General features: G+C 37.7%; 1 protein-coding gene across 1 annotated transcript in view; it reads left to right on the top strand.

Annotated features, from left to right (window-relative positions):
- The window catches only part of LOC100566988 (A.superbus venom factor 1), an 86,209-nt gene that overhangs the window by 29,330 nt on the left and 40,433 nt on the right, over positions 1-16,446 (top strand). The window contains exons 14-20 of the mRNA XM_008103737.3: positions 138-299; positions 407-536; positions 2,840-2,914; positions 5,729-5,929; positions 6,970-7,081; positions 10,948-11,033; positions 11,170-11,309. Of these exons, the coding sequence (XP_008101944.1) occupies positions 138-299; positions 407-536; positions 2,840-2,914; positions 5,729-5,929; positions 6,970-7,081; positions 10,948-11,033; positions 11,170-11,309 (906 nt within the window). The remainder of the gene's footprint in view (positions 1-137; positions 300-406; positions 537-2,839; positions 2,915-5,728; positions 5,930-6,969; positions 7,082-10,947; positions 11,034-11,169; positions 11,310-16,446) is intronic.

Raw genomic sequence — 16,446 nt, 5'->3', positions numbered from 1 at the left:
TCTTATTTGACTGTAAGAGAAAGAAGTGGGCCGGGGACTTTAAACCCATTTTGCAACTTATTGAAAACTGATCATGGGAAAAGTACACCTTTTTCAACCAGTCAATTTTCCATGTTTTTGTTGCCCTCCCCAAACAGCTAGTTGTGAAAGGAGAAACTGAGGCTGACAGTCAAATTCGCCAACCAGGACAAGCAATGAAAATCAAAGTGGAAGGGGATCCAAATGCTCGAATTGGTCTTGTGGCTGTGGACAAAGCTGTCTATGTACTGAACAAAAAAAATAAGATAAGCCAAAGTAAGGTAAGGCATAGAATTCCATGGGATTTGACATTCACAGTGTTGAAGACTTTCCTGTCTTGGAATATGCTAAGTTTGTACATTGTTTTGTGGATTCTATTCTCTTCTAGATTTGGGACACAGTAGAAAAGAGTGACATTGGCTGTACTGCTGGCAGTGGTAGGAATAATGTGGGTGTGTTTGAAGATGCTGGGTTGGCCCTGGAGACCAGCAACAAGCTTTCCACAAAACAGAGATCAGGTAGGATTGGGACATGTCCACAGAGTGAAATGTTAGCTTTGAAAATTAATGAGATAATATTCAATATTAAACATCAGGAAAATTAATGCATTGACACTAATACTAATAATTGAAATCACGCATCATCTGGAGTTTTATGTTCTGTTCCAGGTGCCTAATTTTAAGAAGTATATAGATTAGTTGGAGCAGGTTTAGAGAGGGTAAAAAGGATTATTAGGAGTACAGAGAACAAAATACATGGGAAAGGTTGAAAGAGCTGGGCATCTTTAATTTGGTGAAGAGAAGATTGAAAAGTGACATTGTTGGGAAATCATCCTGGACTACTCAAGTCCAAATGTAGTTAGATAGATGATAGAGTTAGATTGAGGGAATCCTTTCCCAGTTTCCAAAGCATGCCTAGACAGGCTTTACTATGTTTCACTCTATCCTGTTTACGTCACATCCCTTACTTTGAAGTTAGTAGAAATGTGAATCTTTAGGGACACTAACTTCCCATTGGTCAGAATGTCTTTTATGGCCCCAATAAACTGGACCATGCGCTTGGAACCATTTTGGTTCTCTCTTCTCCCTTTGTTCTTCTAGCTAACAAGAAGCATCCTGCCATCTCTCCTGGCAAGATGTAACTATGTAGATGTTTGTTATTTTTCCTTTCTTATTTTTCCTTAGAAACCAGTCTATATTAATCTAGACAGCTCCCAAGCCTTTCTATCTACAATGGAGTTCTTTTTACCTGAATAAATACTTTTTGAACTTTTATTGAGACTCTACAGTACATTGCAATCCTAAAAGGCTTCTCTTGCTCGCCAGTGTAAGTAACTGTTGCATTTGAAAGCTTTGCTTTTGCTACTCTGCTGATTTTTGGTGGAATCTCCCCAGAGAGGGTTAAATTGAGTCTAACCGTTCAGAGATTACCACAACACTCTTTGAAACAGGAGGTGGCAGGCCTGTACTCTATTACTGCAAAGGATAGAATCACTTCAAATGGTTTTAAGGTACAAGAGAGTAGATTTTTTTTTGAAGACGTCAAGAGAAGGATACCCTACTACTTCTCTGGGCAATTGGTTCCTTTGCTGAACTGCTTCTCTTGTCAATAATTTCCTTCTAAAGTTCAACTGAAAGCAACTCTCCTTTATACGATCTGAAAAGAAACCTATACTCTGGTTTCTCTTCAGATCGTATAAAGGAGAGTAGATGTCAACTGAACGTTAGAAGGAAATTATTGACAAGAGAAGCAGTTAAGCAAAGGAATCAATTGCCCAGAGAAGTAGTAGGGTATCATTCTCTTGACATCTTAAAAAAAACATCTGTACAGCTCTGCTGAGGATGTTTTAGCTGGAGATCTATATTGAGCAGGGATTCCACTTGATGGCCCATGAGGCCCCTTGTAACTCTATGATTCTAGGATAATTTAATGTATTCATTTGTTTAAATGGATGGCAGCCTTGGAGGGCCACTTTTTTGCCAGACTACTGAAAAAGAAAATTCCTAGTGGTTAGAAATCTGCTTCCGGTTCTCAAAAAATCCTTATTTTAAAAAATTCAGCCAATACTTGGAAACATTGAAACTTTTCAAGCTGATTGTACTTGGAGGCTTCCAGGAACAGCAATTCATCCTTTCTCTTTCTCTCTTTCTCTCTTTCTCTCTCTATCTCTCTTTTTGTCCAGAAAAAGTTTGGTTTGTGAATTTTAGAGGTTTTGAGGGGCACCAAAATATTCTTGGAGGTCTACATAACCCTCTCACTCCTGATTTAAAACAGTATTTAAAATATTAGTTGCCCCACAAACTAACCTGTTGTTTCTATGTTCTGAATGTGTGATATGGCAAATAAATTATTTTGGGAAAACACATTTCACATTTAAGCCATGTCTAGATGGTCTGTAATATTCAATGTTGGCATCTTATGGTTTGAAGCTACAACTCCCATGATTCCATAGCATTGAGCTCTGACTGTTAAAACACTGTCAAATTGAATGAATCCCAAAGTATAGATGCACACCCCCCAAAAAAGTTTTGATTATTTGGATCAGAGAAATCTTGTATTAAATAGGGCTTCACACTGGTTACCCCAACCCTGCCCCAACTAGTTCCCAGTGTAATTTCTTTTGGATTGTGTTTGCTGCCATCAAGAGAGTGACAGACATGTATCTTGGAAAGGCTTAAAGTTGCATTCCTGAACCGTGTTCACATCTCAATAAATCTGCATAGGAACAGGTGAAACATGCATGCGATAATAGAATTTAACACTGTCTTTTTATTTCATGTCAGGTCAATAATATATTCCTTTTATTCTCCCACTCATTCAGATCTGAAGTGCCTCCAAGTTGCAAAAAAGAGACGCCGTCGCTCCTTAACGTTTCTGGAGTCTAAAACAGGCAAAGGTATGTGACAAGTGACAAAAACCCCAGGGAACCAGGGTGTTTTGGCTTGCATGTATAATGCTGCAAAATATGCAATAGGGTAGAAGAATATTCAAGTCACAAGGCTATAGGAGGAATTTTCTTTGGAGAGATACTGCCAAACACTGTAGGTGTGATACTGGATTAGATGGGCCAGCTGTTTGACTCAGCATATGAGGACATTTCTCAGTGAAATTCCTGGGGATCTCCTAAGGATGTCAGGTCGCTGTGCTGATCAGGTGGGTGACATAGACAGGTGGCCTAGGTCTATTTCTTAGCAGATTCACAAGTTGCAAAACTGGAAAAGACCTGTGTCTAACACCTTGGGAAGAAATTGCCAGACACAGGGAACAATGCCAGGCTTAAATGGACAAGCAGCCTGACACATTTCCTATAATTTCCAGCTTCTGTGATCCAGTAACACAGCTTGGACAATTTCTTTTGTCAGACTCCAACTCCCAATAATCCCTCAGGAGGCACGGCCAGTGACTGTGCTGACATACAATTCCTGGGGACAATGACAGTATCCTTGGGAACAGTAGTTTTATCAAGACCCGGAGTGAACAGCCAAAAGGCTAAAGAGAAGGTTGAACAACAAGAGGAATGTCCCACAGGCTTAGATGTCTTCATAATGTCTACTAATGCCCAGAGCATGGGAAATAAACAAAATGAACTGTAACTCTAACACAACAAAACAGTTACGATGTAATAGGTATAACTGAAATCTGGTGGGATGAGTCCTATAACTGGAATGTAGCAATGGAGGAGTATAACCTACTTCAAAGAAACAGACCAAACAGGAGAGTGGGTGGGGTAGCATTATATGTCAAAATATTTACACCTGTGAAGATATGCAAGACTTCAGTCCTGGAAACCAGGTTGAGAGCATCTGGATAAAAATTAAGGGAACAAAGACTGAAAAAGATGTAGTTGCGGGATCTACTACAAACCTCCAAGCCAAATTGAAGAACTGCAGACTTCCTTTACCAGATGGCCAAAATGCAGAGATATAGCAGTGATGGGGGATTTCAACAATATTTGTTGGAAAACAAACTTTTCCAAGAGTACCAAGTCCAACAAATTCATCACTTGCCTTGCAGACAATTTTATTGTACAGAAGGTAGAAGATCTGATCCTAACCAACACTGACGAATTGGTCAATGGAGTGGACCTGATCCTAACCAAAACCGAGGACCTGGTCAATATATATTATTAGCTGTTCCAATACATCCACCACACAAAATGTATTTGCTTTGGTGCTTCTTTAAAGTCTTTCTTAGAGAGCTGTCAACTCTGTGGGGGAGCTAGCAATGGCTATATCTAGTTGCATTTCATTTGGCTTCAGATAATAAATTTAGACTACCCATGTCTCCAACTGTAGAAGTTTATGCAGATTGGAGTTAATTATACAGCAACCATTTGTGAATCTCAAGGTAAAATCTTCCTTAAAATGGCAATTAAGCCATTCCTTTTGCTGTGAACAGAACAGCTGCCACTTGAGAAGGGTAATTTCAGGGAAAATATAGTAGGTTTTTTATTCATTTTTTCTTTTTATGGCTTTATTTTTGCTTGTGTCCCAAACCCAGCAAATATGCAGGGCTGGTCTCTAAGGTGCCAGGTGGCTCAGTGCCTGAGAATTTGAAAACAAAAGGGTAACAGAAGAAGTGTACTGTATATACTTGAGTATAAGCCTAGTTTTTCAGCCCTGTTTTAGGACTGAAAAAGCCCTCCCTCGGCTTATACTTGGGTGAGGGTCCTGGTTAGCTTATATTCATGTTGGCTTATACTTGAGTATATATGGTACATTTATTATTATTGGTATTATTACATTTATTATTTTATTCTATTTTTATTACTATTAATACATTTATTATTTCACTCTGATATTATTATTGTTATTACATTTATTATTTTACTCTATTTATTATTGCATTTATTATTTGACTGTATTTGTTAGTGTTATTACATTTATTATTTTACTCTATTATTATTAAAAGGATACATAAGCACATTTACATTGAAGAAGATGAGAATGATGATTTAATCAAAGTTGGAAAGCCTTATCTTAAATTACAGTTTTATGTAAATATTCAAAAACATTTCACTTTCTGATGCCTTAGTTAGTGTAATTTTATTGGTATCGATTTTTATTTCTGAAATTTACCACTCTCGACTTATACTGGAGTCAACGTTTTCCCAGTTTTTTGTGGTAAAATTAGGTGCATTGGCTTATATTCGGGTTGGCTTATACTCGAGTATATACGATATTTACTTTTGGAATTTCTAGCTCTACAGAACGCATATATTGATTTGGAAGTTTATAAGAACAATTTTAATTCCTACTGACTAAATAGCTGGACAGGAACACATGTTCTGTGACTTCCATGCCTAGAGGGAGTGCTTTTAATGTCATTTTCCTGCTTCTTGGCAGAGGGTTGGACTGGATGGTCCATGAGGTCTCTTCCAACTCGATCATTCTATGATTCTATAATTCTAGAGAAAGCTAAGAATATTAGCTCATTGGAAATGGAGGGGGAAGGAAATTAGCATGTTTGATGGGAATGCCAATGGAGTACTAAACTGCTATATGTGGTATTCCCCAATGGATCAAATGACTGATTATCAAATGGATAACATGGGTATCAATAAGGGATGTAAATTGAAAAAAGGATAAGTGAGTCCTGAGTAGATGGAACTGATCTGTATTTCTGCTGTATTTTCTCTCCTGTTTAGTATGTTAGTAAAAATAGTTTAAAGGAACATTTTCTGACATTTCATCAAAATTACATATTTCAGCGGCTCAGTATCCTGACAAGAAGCTAAAAAAGTGCTGTGAAGATGGCATGTTTGAAAACCCCATGGGATACAGCTGTGAAAAGCGTGCTGAATACATAGATGATCAAAAGGAGTGCAAGACTGTTTTCCTTGAATGCTGCAATTTTATCAAAAACATACGAGATCAGAATCAACGAGAGAAAGAACTGCAACTGGCAAGAAGCAAGTAGAATTTCATTTATTCTTTGCAAAATTCTCTGCAAGCTGATATCATGTGTGCATATACAATATGAATTGAAAATGATGATCTCTTTTTGAAAATGAATAAAAATGATTGTTTTCCATAATGTATATATGGAATCAACTAATGGAGATAGAGCGGAAGATTTCATGTGAACAGGATCTTGGTTGAGGTCTTATATACCCTGTTTCCCCGAAAATAAGACATCCTCGAAAAATAAGACCTAGTAGAAGTTTTGCTGAATTGCTAAATATAAGGCCTCCCCTGAAAGTAAGACCTAGCAAAGTTTTTGTTTGGAAGCATGCCCGCCAAACAGAACACCAGAGCATGCAGGATCGGTAAATGTACGTACCAGTTGTACATGGAAATAATGGTAGTAACAAGAAATTCTTGATAGGATTCAGTTTGTCTGGTTATGCTGGTTTGTGATAAGAACTACTGTACAGTATATAATAAATGTTCATTTTTTTTGTTCAACAATAAATGTAAATTCTTCTTCATGGAAAAATAAGACATCCCCCGAAAATAAGACCTAGCACATCTTTGGGAGCAAAAATTAATATAAGACACTGTCTTATTTTCGGGGAAACACGGTAAACATGCAGAAGAATAAGTTTGTAGACATTCTGAGAAGGTTAAAATGAGAAATGATTGCTCTATTGTCCGTTAGCATTGTCTAAGGATTGTCTAAAGATGGATCTGCCCTTGTGAAAAGGTGAAACAATTGTGTTGTCTTCTTTTTGTGGCAAAGTCTGTTTATTGGCCACATTCATCAGTGAATTAATGCATGACTCACCTCAATTCTTCTGTTACAGTCTCTTTATATCAAACCTGTGATGACAGATAATATGGACACCACAAAGATCATAAACAGTGGTTACCAAAGCATGGTACAAAGATCAACTTTATTCTTTGCACAAGAAAGTCTCCAAAAACCAATGTTTGATTACATATCACCCCACTAAAGGGGAAATCCCAATATCAGGATAATCACAACCATATCTGTGTCATGTTTTCCTAGGTGACAATGAGGAATTTATCATGGATGAGGATGATATTGTCTCCAGGACTGAATTTCCAGAGAGCTGGTTATGGGAAACAAAAGTACTGACAGAACCTCCTAACAATAAAGGGTATAGCTGTTCTACATCCTTCTCTCTTTAGCAGCCTACTTTTCAGCCTGGAGGCAAATTCACCCAGGGACACAAAATCAGTTTTGACTATAGGCCACTGAGACAGTTGCCACACATTTCTCCAATACTAGACCATCAAAGAAAAAGGCTAACAGATAGAATCTAAATGGAACCCAAGCAAGTTTTCAAAGCTCCACTGGATTCTTCGTCAGGCAAAGATGTCAAAAATCATACAGTAGGGGGAAAAGGATGTTAGAATCAAAGACCTACATTTTATCAGGATGTTGTCATTTAAGATGGTCTGGAAGGATGTTCATGTTGTAGACAGAGACTACTCCTCTGCCATATGTGGGCATTGGGAAACAGGCTGAATCCACAATTACAAAATAATTCACCTTTTCCTTCATTGAGGACCTGTTGGAACACATGATGTTCCTCTGATTTTGAAGTGAAAGCACTTATTTTAGGGCACTTCTACATTAAACCTAATCCCATTTGGAACTGGGTTGGGAGAGACCAGTTTCATTGCAGGATGATTGAATTGCCATTTTCAGAATTGGTTTGGAGCCAGGAAGATGATTGTATTAACCATGGAACCTGGCCTCAAACTGCTTTGCTGCCCTCCTTCAAATTTCCCACAGAAATGCACCATCTATATATATAAAAGGGTAATGAAATTTCGGCCTAGGACAAAACAACAAAACTATACATCCCAGAAACACTAAACTTAGCAGCACAACCCCTCATCCATGCCTCTACGTTCATACAACAAAAAGAAAAGAAAAATAAAGTCCTAATTAGAGGGAGAGGAATAATTGTTTTTATCCAATTGCTGCCAGTTAGAAGGTTAAGCTCCGCCCACTTGGTCTCCTAGCAACCCACTCAGCCCAGGGGACAGGCAGAGTTAGACCTCACTTAGGCCTCTTCTACACTGCCTATAAGATACAGATTATCTGATTTTAACTGGATTATATGGCAGTGTAGACTCAAGGCCCTTCCACACAGCTATATAACCCATTTATAATGGACTTAATGTCAGGGGAAAACCCTTACCCTTTACCTTAACTACCACCAATTCCTCAATACTTTATTTCCCATACCACCATACTTCGCCACAGCAACGCATGGCCGGGCACAGCTAGTGGGCATATCAGTTTTTAAAAAGGGAAAGTGACAGGTGGGAGAGGAGGTAATTGATTACACTTCCAAGGAGATTGATTTGCCCCTGCCAACCAGTCATGCCCTAGGGGTGTTTTTGGCAGCCCCCTTTTTGGATTGTTTACTGCGTTTCAACAGGTGTCTACAATGCGCTCCACATTTTATGGAACCAATTTCACCCTGGATTTGAGGCCCCTTCAACACTGCCTCTATATCCCAGGATCTGCTCTCAGATTATCTTCTTATCCCAGATTATCTGGCAGTGGAAACTCATATAATTCAGCTTAAACCAAATAATCTGGGATCACATCCTGGGATATTGGGCTGTGTAGAAAGGGCCTGAGATACACTGGCATCTGCTGCAGTGAAGCCTTTGGCTGAACTCAAACATTCTTCAGAGTTTAAAAATGTGTTATATACCCTTGTCTATATGCACTGCAGCATACATTGTTGGTGTGAGTTTTGTGGCCACCTCAGCCTCAAGTCTTATTTAAATTGCATGATATGGTTAATATAGAAGGGCCCATAGACATTTGAGATTTTTTTAAACCTTTTTTTTACTCTACTGGTGCCAGGAAATGGTTTTCCAATGTGTGCCCTATGTCCTAAATTGGTATTGGGATAGTATCAGGGTCCTAGAAACTGGAGACCTGGATAGGTATATACCATATATACTCTTATATAAGTTATCCTTATATATAAATCTAGAGCATATTTTGGAGCCCAAATTATGGGTTTTGATATGATCTGTGGATAAATTGGCCATTGTGTAGAGAGAGGAGGAATGCACAAGTGTCACCTCAGGGGTTTAATAAATAATAAATCAAAAGAAAAGTGACGATTGGGATCCTCCTCAATTTAAAGCATTTTTGTCTACTTCTCAAACTAATTTTTAACCCAACTATAAGGTTTATAGTTGGATTTAGAATAACAGGAAATCTTTCCTTTTTATGGATTTCAAACATTAAACTGCTCTCATTTTAACTGTTGGAGGAGAGGAAGACTGAACCATGAGTTAAAAAACAATTAATAAAAAATGTCACTTCTTCACAACTCCAGAGCTAAAATAAAGAACCATAAAGATTGTGAATCAACAATAAATAAAAGGGTCAAGAGAGGGAAATAAAACAGTTCATATCCCTGGCAGAGATAAGAGCTAAGCTAGTTTCAACAAGTTAATAATTTATTATCTTTGCTGGTGGAAAGTAAAATTGTATTATCTTCTCCTAGTATTTTGCTTTCACCTTTCTTTTTATGAAAAAACTAAATAACTAAAAATAAATACTTTTTATGTAAAGGGATATACTGATGAAATAAGAATATTGAAGCCAAAGGGGGGCAAGAAGATATATAGAAACAAATTTTGAAATATAGTAAGAGCAATTTAAATTAAAAGGGGGAAAATGGGATCATGAATAAAATAAGAAAGATTGTGAAATGAATAGAATAAGAAATTACAAGAACTGAGATAGGTGAGTACGGCTTTAATGGGGTCAAACCAGAGCAGGACATGATGCACTGAAGCTGGGAAATAAGCCTCATGTTGATTTAGCCTGAATGTTGTAAAATCCAGACAATAAAATTTCTGAAATGTTTGCCTGATGAAGAAGCCAGTAGTGCTTTGAAAGCTTGCATGATGTATTTCATGAATTTTTGATTTGCTCAATAAATATACTGCTATTTTGTGGGTTTGGGGTGTTGTAATTTGGTATGTGGCCAACAGTTACCCCTGAATATGTTTCCTTCATTTCAATTTTTTACAGCTTTCAGGATGAAATCCACATGTATAGGATTTTTAATTTTAATTTACTTTTTTTTTCAATTACAGTTTTTTGAAATGAGTTGGATTAGATGTCTTTGGGGGTCAATTTAGGGGGAAATTTAGAGGCTCATTTCTCTGTCATGTTTATGGTTATCGGGATGACATTTGGGACACTTGTAGGACACATTTATGACCATTAGTCTATCAAGTTTCAGAATGTTTTGCTCATGCACTAATTTTATGGAAATAAAAAAAATAAAAAAATATTTTTTAAAAAACAAAACTACAGGAGGGATCACCTTGAATTTCTGGACAATGTGGTAATATATTTATGGCACAATTCCTCCAAGTTTCAGAATGTTTTATTCATGTACTGAATTTTTTGGAATTTAAAAAAAATTCTCTCTCCCCTACTGAGAGGAGGTGCTTGCAGGGAAAAAACACAGATGCATCTGCCTTTCCGAGCTGGGACATGGATTCCTGGAACTTGAAGTCCAACTGTAATCGGCTGGGAAAGAGCATGTGATGCAGCTCTCTTGTCTTTCCCTTTTATCCCACGTAGTCTACATTGAAAAAAATCAATGAAATATTAGCAAATGTTTTCTCAGAATTTTGAGGGGACAGTTTTGTTTTGTTTTAATTTGAAGGGCCTCAATTTCAAATCATAAGTACAATTGGTTAGTATGAATGTATACAAATATATATGACTTACTAATTGCCCCCCCCCCCCCAAATTTGCACACCTCTATTACCTATGTCCTGGTGTGTTGTATGTTTCCCATTGCCACTCCATTTCACTGGTGGCCACTGGCAGGGATAAAAAGAAAGTCTTCATATAAGCACATGGAGAAGTTGCCCATATAATGAACACATCTACTTCCAACTTACTTTGCATACTGTAACTGCTGCCTTCAAATATGACATGACACTTTCTTCTTGTATTTAGGATCTCATCCAAGACAGTGTCTTTTTACCTGAAGGATTCCATCACAACCTGGGAGGTGTTGGCTGTGAGCATCTCAGAAACAAAAGGTAAAGCATCCTAGATGGTCCCAAGAGTGAACTATTATGCTAGGTTGCAATAAGCATACCTTGCAAACCCTAAGAAATGCTTAGAAGACAGAGATCTCATGTATGAATGCTTTTGATCCCTCGATTTTCCTTACAGGCATCTGTGTGGCTGATCCTTATGAAATAATCGTCATGAAGAAATTCTTCATTGACCTAAGGCTGCCTTACTCAGTAGTCAGGAATGAGCAGGTGGAAGTTCGGGCTATTCTCTACAACTATGGAGAGGAGAATATAAAGGTCAGCTTTGAAATCTGGACAGAGCTTTGTAAGCTCTAATAGTAAGGAGCATGTAAAATTGGGGGGGGGAGGGCGGGAGAGCAGGGAGAAATAGAGACAACAAAAGCACTGAGAAGAAAAAGTCGTATCTTTGTTGGCTGCAGTTCCATTATAAGACTTCGGCTTTCATAGAGACTGAACCCTATGAATGAATTCACACATTGGCCAAACAATGCCCTGCCCAATCCACCTAGTGTGCAAATTTTTGAAAATTGGTACACCATTTGCTCTCCAGTCTTCTGGCACTCTTCCTCTTCTATGGGAATTTTCAAAGATGACTGCCAATGGTTCTGAAATTATTTCTGCCAGTTCTTTTTGTAGGCCTTGGATGTAATTAGTCTGGACTTGGACTTAAATTCATTTAGAGTAATCAAATATTGCTGTACTGTCTCTTTACCTATTCTGTGATACATTTCTCTTACTGCCTCACCTGTTTTGCGCTGTCTGCAAAACAGGTAAAGGTAAAGAGGAGACTGAGCACCCATCTACACTTACCACCTAGATCAGTGCAAAGGCAGATCAACCCTGTGACAGCCAAAAACTGCACAGGGAGGATCTGAGGCAACCTGGGGTAAGGCTACTACAGCCTTCCCCTGTGTTAGTCAAAGTCGGGAGGAAATCTGAATTCTACCACAAAATTTGGACTATTCCCTCTGTAGGTCCTGTGAGAAAAGTTGGGCTGATTCTGAAATCAGTTGCAAGTTCCCCCACTGCCACCCCATGCTTCCCAGGCCTGGACAGCCAAAAACATGGGCGGGTCGTCCCCTTCCCACTCCACAATCTGTGTCACAGCAGTATCCGGCTGCTGAGAGCTGTTGGCCATGACTCTGCCTTCCTCCTTCCCCCACTCATTCACCCAGCTGATGTCACAACAGCAGACCAGTATGAGCCGTGTCATGGCCAGAGACCTCATCCTACCACATATTGCTCAATTTCATTTTTACACTACACCATAATGTTCATTTTTATGTACCTGGGGGGCTGAATGTGACTTAAAAGGTAAAGGTTTCCCCTGACGTTAATTCCAGTCGTGACCGACTCTGGGGGTTGGTGCTCATCTCCATTTCTAAGTCGAAGAGCCGGTGTTGTCCGTAGACACTTCCAAGGTCATGTGGCCGGCATGACTGCATGGAGCGCCGTTACCTTCCCACCAGAGTGGTACCTATTTTTTTTTTTTTGTTGAATAGTTTTTTATTGATTTTCCAGAAATTTAGGGAATTACATTACAAAAATTGTGAGGAGGGGAAAGGAGAAAGAAGGGGAAAAGAAGAAAAAATAAAATAAAAATAAAAACAATTATTACACACAGCCAGCAGACATCAAAAAAAGAAAAAAAAAGGGGGGGGAGCCAAAAAACAAAAAGCACACCAATAACTTCCGGTCGATTCCACAGGGGCAGTAATTCATTTACATTATGCTATAAATTTTCCTTGCTCATATCCCCGCACATTCTCAGTCTGACGCATGTCTATCTTTGCTCTGACTAACTATTCAAAATTAATCTGATGTTTCCCTTGTAAATTTTTTTTTACTGGTGACCAGTCCGTCCTTTGTTTTTTGGTATAATCTTGCAGTAAAATGGTCATAGTATCCGTGTCCATGTATTCCCTTAATTGGTGATCCATGCGTCTTCCGATGGGATATCTTTTGAACCCCATCTTTGAGCTATTAAAGCTCGAGCAGCTGCTGTTATGTGAAAGAATAATATATCTTCATTTCTTTCTAAGTGAAAGTCGGTAATATTTAACAAATAATATTCAGGTTTAAAATCGAAATTCTTATCTAAGATTCCTTTTGCATAATTATGTATCATTTTCCAGAAACCTTTGACCTCTTTACATTCCCACCATACATGTAAAAAAGTCCCTGTTTTATTATTGCATTTCCAACATTCTTTTTTCTGGTTTTTGTAAAATTTAGATAATTTCTGGGGGGTTAGGTACCATCGGAAAAACATTTTGTACCAATTCTCCCTTAATTTGAGTGAACTAGAATATTTCAGTTTAGTTTTCCACAATTTCTCCCAATCTTCAAATTGAATTGGGTATCCCACATCCTGTGCCCATCTAGTCATAGTGTCTTTTACCCCTTCGGATTCTGTATTCCACTCGAGTAGTTTTTGATATAAAATCTTGATGGTTTTGTTTTCTCTAGACATTATTATGTCCCACACGGTTTCCCGACCCATAAAGTCAAATTTTTTATCTTTTGCGTAACTCTCCCCTACCTGTCTGTGTTGGTACCACGTTAGGCTACTCTCTATCTTCCTCAATTCATCTAATGATTTTAAGTTGCACATATTATCTTTTCTGTGAAGCAATTGTTTGTAAGTGAACCAGTTTTCTTTGGCTAATTCTCTTTTATGGTGGGCCTCCCCTGGTGAGATCCAGAGTGGTGTTTTGTTGTAGAATCTTTCTTTGTATTTAAGCCACACCTTAAGTAGGGCTGCCCTAACGAAGTGATTTGTAAAATTCTTTTCTACCTTGGCCTTATTGTACCAAAGGTACGTATGCCATCCTCTTCTTAATTCATGGCCTTCCAAATTGAGAATCTTCTTATTAGCTAAAGTAGCCCAATCCTTTACCCATGTTAGGGCGCTTGCTTCAAAGTATAGTTGTAAATTTGGCAGGGATAGACCACCCCTGTCTATCGAATCAGTTAAGATTAAGTAACTAACCCTGGGTTTCTTTCTTTCCCATATAAATCTTGTGATGTCTCTTTGCCATTCCTTAAATAGATGATTAGTTCTAATAATAGGTATCGATTGGAAAAGGAACATTAATCTTGGGAGGACGCTCATTTTGATTATAGATATTCTGCCAAGTAGTGATAGGTTGAGGAATTTCCATTTATCAAATTTCTTTTTAATCTCCTTCCAAGTTTCTTCGTAATTATTTTTTAAGAGCTGAGAGTTATGTGCCGTAATTTTAATCCCCAGGTATTTGACTTTATTCGTTATTTCCAGATTAGATATTTCCTGCAATAAACCTTTCCTATCTTTATTTATATTCTTTGTTAGGATTTTTCTTTTGGCTCTGTTAATTTTAAAGCCTGCCACTTCCCCAAATTTTCCAGTTTTATCCAGCCATTTTGGTAGTGTCTCTAGGGGGTTCTCATATGTTCTATATGTCAGCGAATGCCTTGATCTTGTATTCGTCCTTTCTAATTTTTGTCCCTTTTAGTTCCTCGTCTTTTCTAATTTCCTCTAATAAGATTTCTAGTCATTATAAAAAGGAGGGGGGATAGCAGACATCCCTGCCTTGTTCCCTTCTTTATATTTATATATCCTGTATCTCTGCCATTAACTATTATGTTGGCCCTTTGTTTGGAATATATTGATTTAATAGCATTAATAAAGTAAAACCCTGTGTCCATATCCTTGATCATCTCTAAGAGGAATTCCCAGCTGGTATTATCAAACGCCTTTTCGGCATCCAGAAATACTAGTCCAACTTCCTTTTGTGGGTTGTTCTCATAATATTCTACAATGTTAATTATCGTTCTAATATTATCCCTTAAGTATCTTTGAGGTAAAAATCCCGATTGGTCCTCCTTTATTCTTACGTTAAGTAATTTTTTTAATCTATTAGAGAGAATAGTAGTGAATATTTTATAATCATTATTCAGTAAGGAGATTGGACGATAGTTCCTGAGATCTGCTGGGTCCATCTTCTCTTTGTGAAGTAAGGTTATATTCGCATTTTGCCACGAATTGGGGATTATTGCTTTTTTAAAACTATTATTCATTATGGGGTTGTTGTATGTCTTTCGGGCTATTCATTATGTCTTTTAGGTTTCTTATAAGTTCATCTTGGAATGTTTTATAGTATAATGCCGTTAGCCCATCAGGGCCCGGGGCTTTATTGTTAGGGAGCTGTTTTATAGCTTCTTTAATCTCATCTTCCATGATTAATCTACTTAAAGATTCTCTTTCCTCTTCCGTTCATTTAGTTAACTTTGCTTTTTCTATGTATCTAATTATTTCTCCTTTTTTAATCTGATCTTTTTGGTATAATTTCCCGTAAAATTCTTTAAACTGATTAGCAATAGCTGCATCTCCCGTGTACACATTTCCTTCTTTAATTATTTGTGATATGTGTTGTTGTTGTTGTCTCCCTTTATTGGTTTTTTTTGCTAACCATTTACCAGGTTTGTTAGCATTGACGAAGTTATTTAGTTTCAACAATTTTAAGTTTTTTGCCATTTTCTCCAGTTGTAATGAGTTTATGCTCTTCTTGATAAGTTCTAGTTGTATTTTCATTTTTGTGTCTCTTGGGTTTGTTTTTAGTCTGTTTTCTTTATTTTTTAGTTCAGAGTAAAGATTTAGTTCCTCTTCTTGTCTTTTCCTATTCTTAATCACTCCTTGTTGAATAAAGGACCCCCTTATCACCGCCTTACTGGCGTCCCAGATAAATTCTGGTTTGGTTTCCCCATTATTATTTATCACAAAGTATTCCCTTAGAATTTTTCTATGTAGTTCTATATCTGTTTCTGATTTTAATAGGTTATCATTTAACCTCCATCTTCTTACTTTCTCACTAACTTTCACTACTGCTTTTAGGGGGCAATGATCAGAGTGTAGCCTTGGCAAGATTTGTACCTTGGTGAATTTTGTTGCAATAGTCTTTGTGGTACCTATTGATCTACTCACATTGGCATGTTTTTGAACTGCTAGGTTGGCAGAAGCTGGAGCTAACAGCGACCGCTCACGCAGCTCCTGCGGTTTATAATAATAATAATAATAACTTTATTTTTATACCCCGCCCCATCTCCCCGGAGGGACTCGGAGCGGCTTACATGGGGCCATGCCCGACATAGAAATACAATAACAGCAATAAAACAGTAAAAACAATTCCACATCAATAAGACATTAACATCAGTAAAACAGTCATAAAAGTCAACATATTGCATAAAATGTTAAAAACAGGAGGCTAAAACACAGATCTGGGCCAAAGTGCAGAAAACTTCACATAGGAGAGGTAGATTCATAGCTAAAATAATCAATAAAGTGCAAAGTAATAATGGCCAGGCATCCTATTGATGAGTGGGCAGGTAAATCAACCTACAATGATTAATCTTCGAAGGCCTTTTGGAAGAG

The sequence above is a fragment of the Anolis carolinensis genome, chromosome 2 (genome assembly GCF_035594765.1).
Source record: "Anolis carolinensis isolate JA03-04 chromosome 2, rAnoCar3.1.pri, whole genome shotgun sequence".
In the NCBI taxonomy this organism is placed as follows: domain Eukaryota; kingdom Metazoa; phylum Chordata; class Lepidosauria; order Squamata; family Dactyloidae; genus Anolis; species Anolis carolinensis.
The sequence above is the reverse complement of the archived record's forward strand: the minus strand, read 5'-3'. Positions and strand labels throughout refer to the sequence as shown.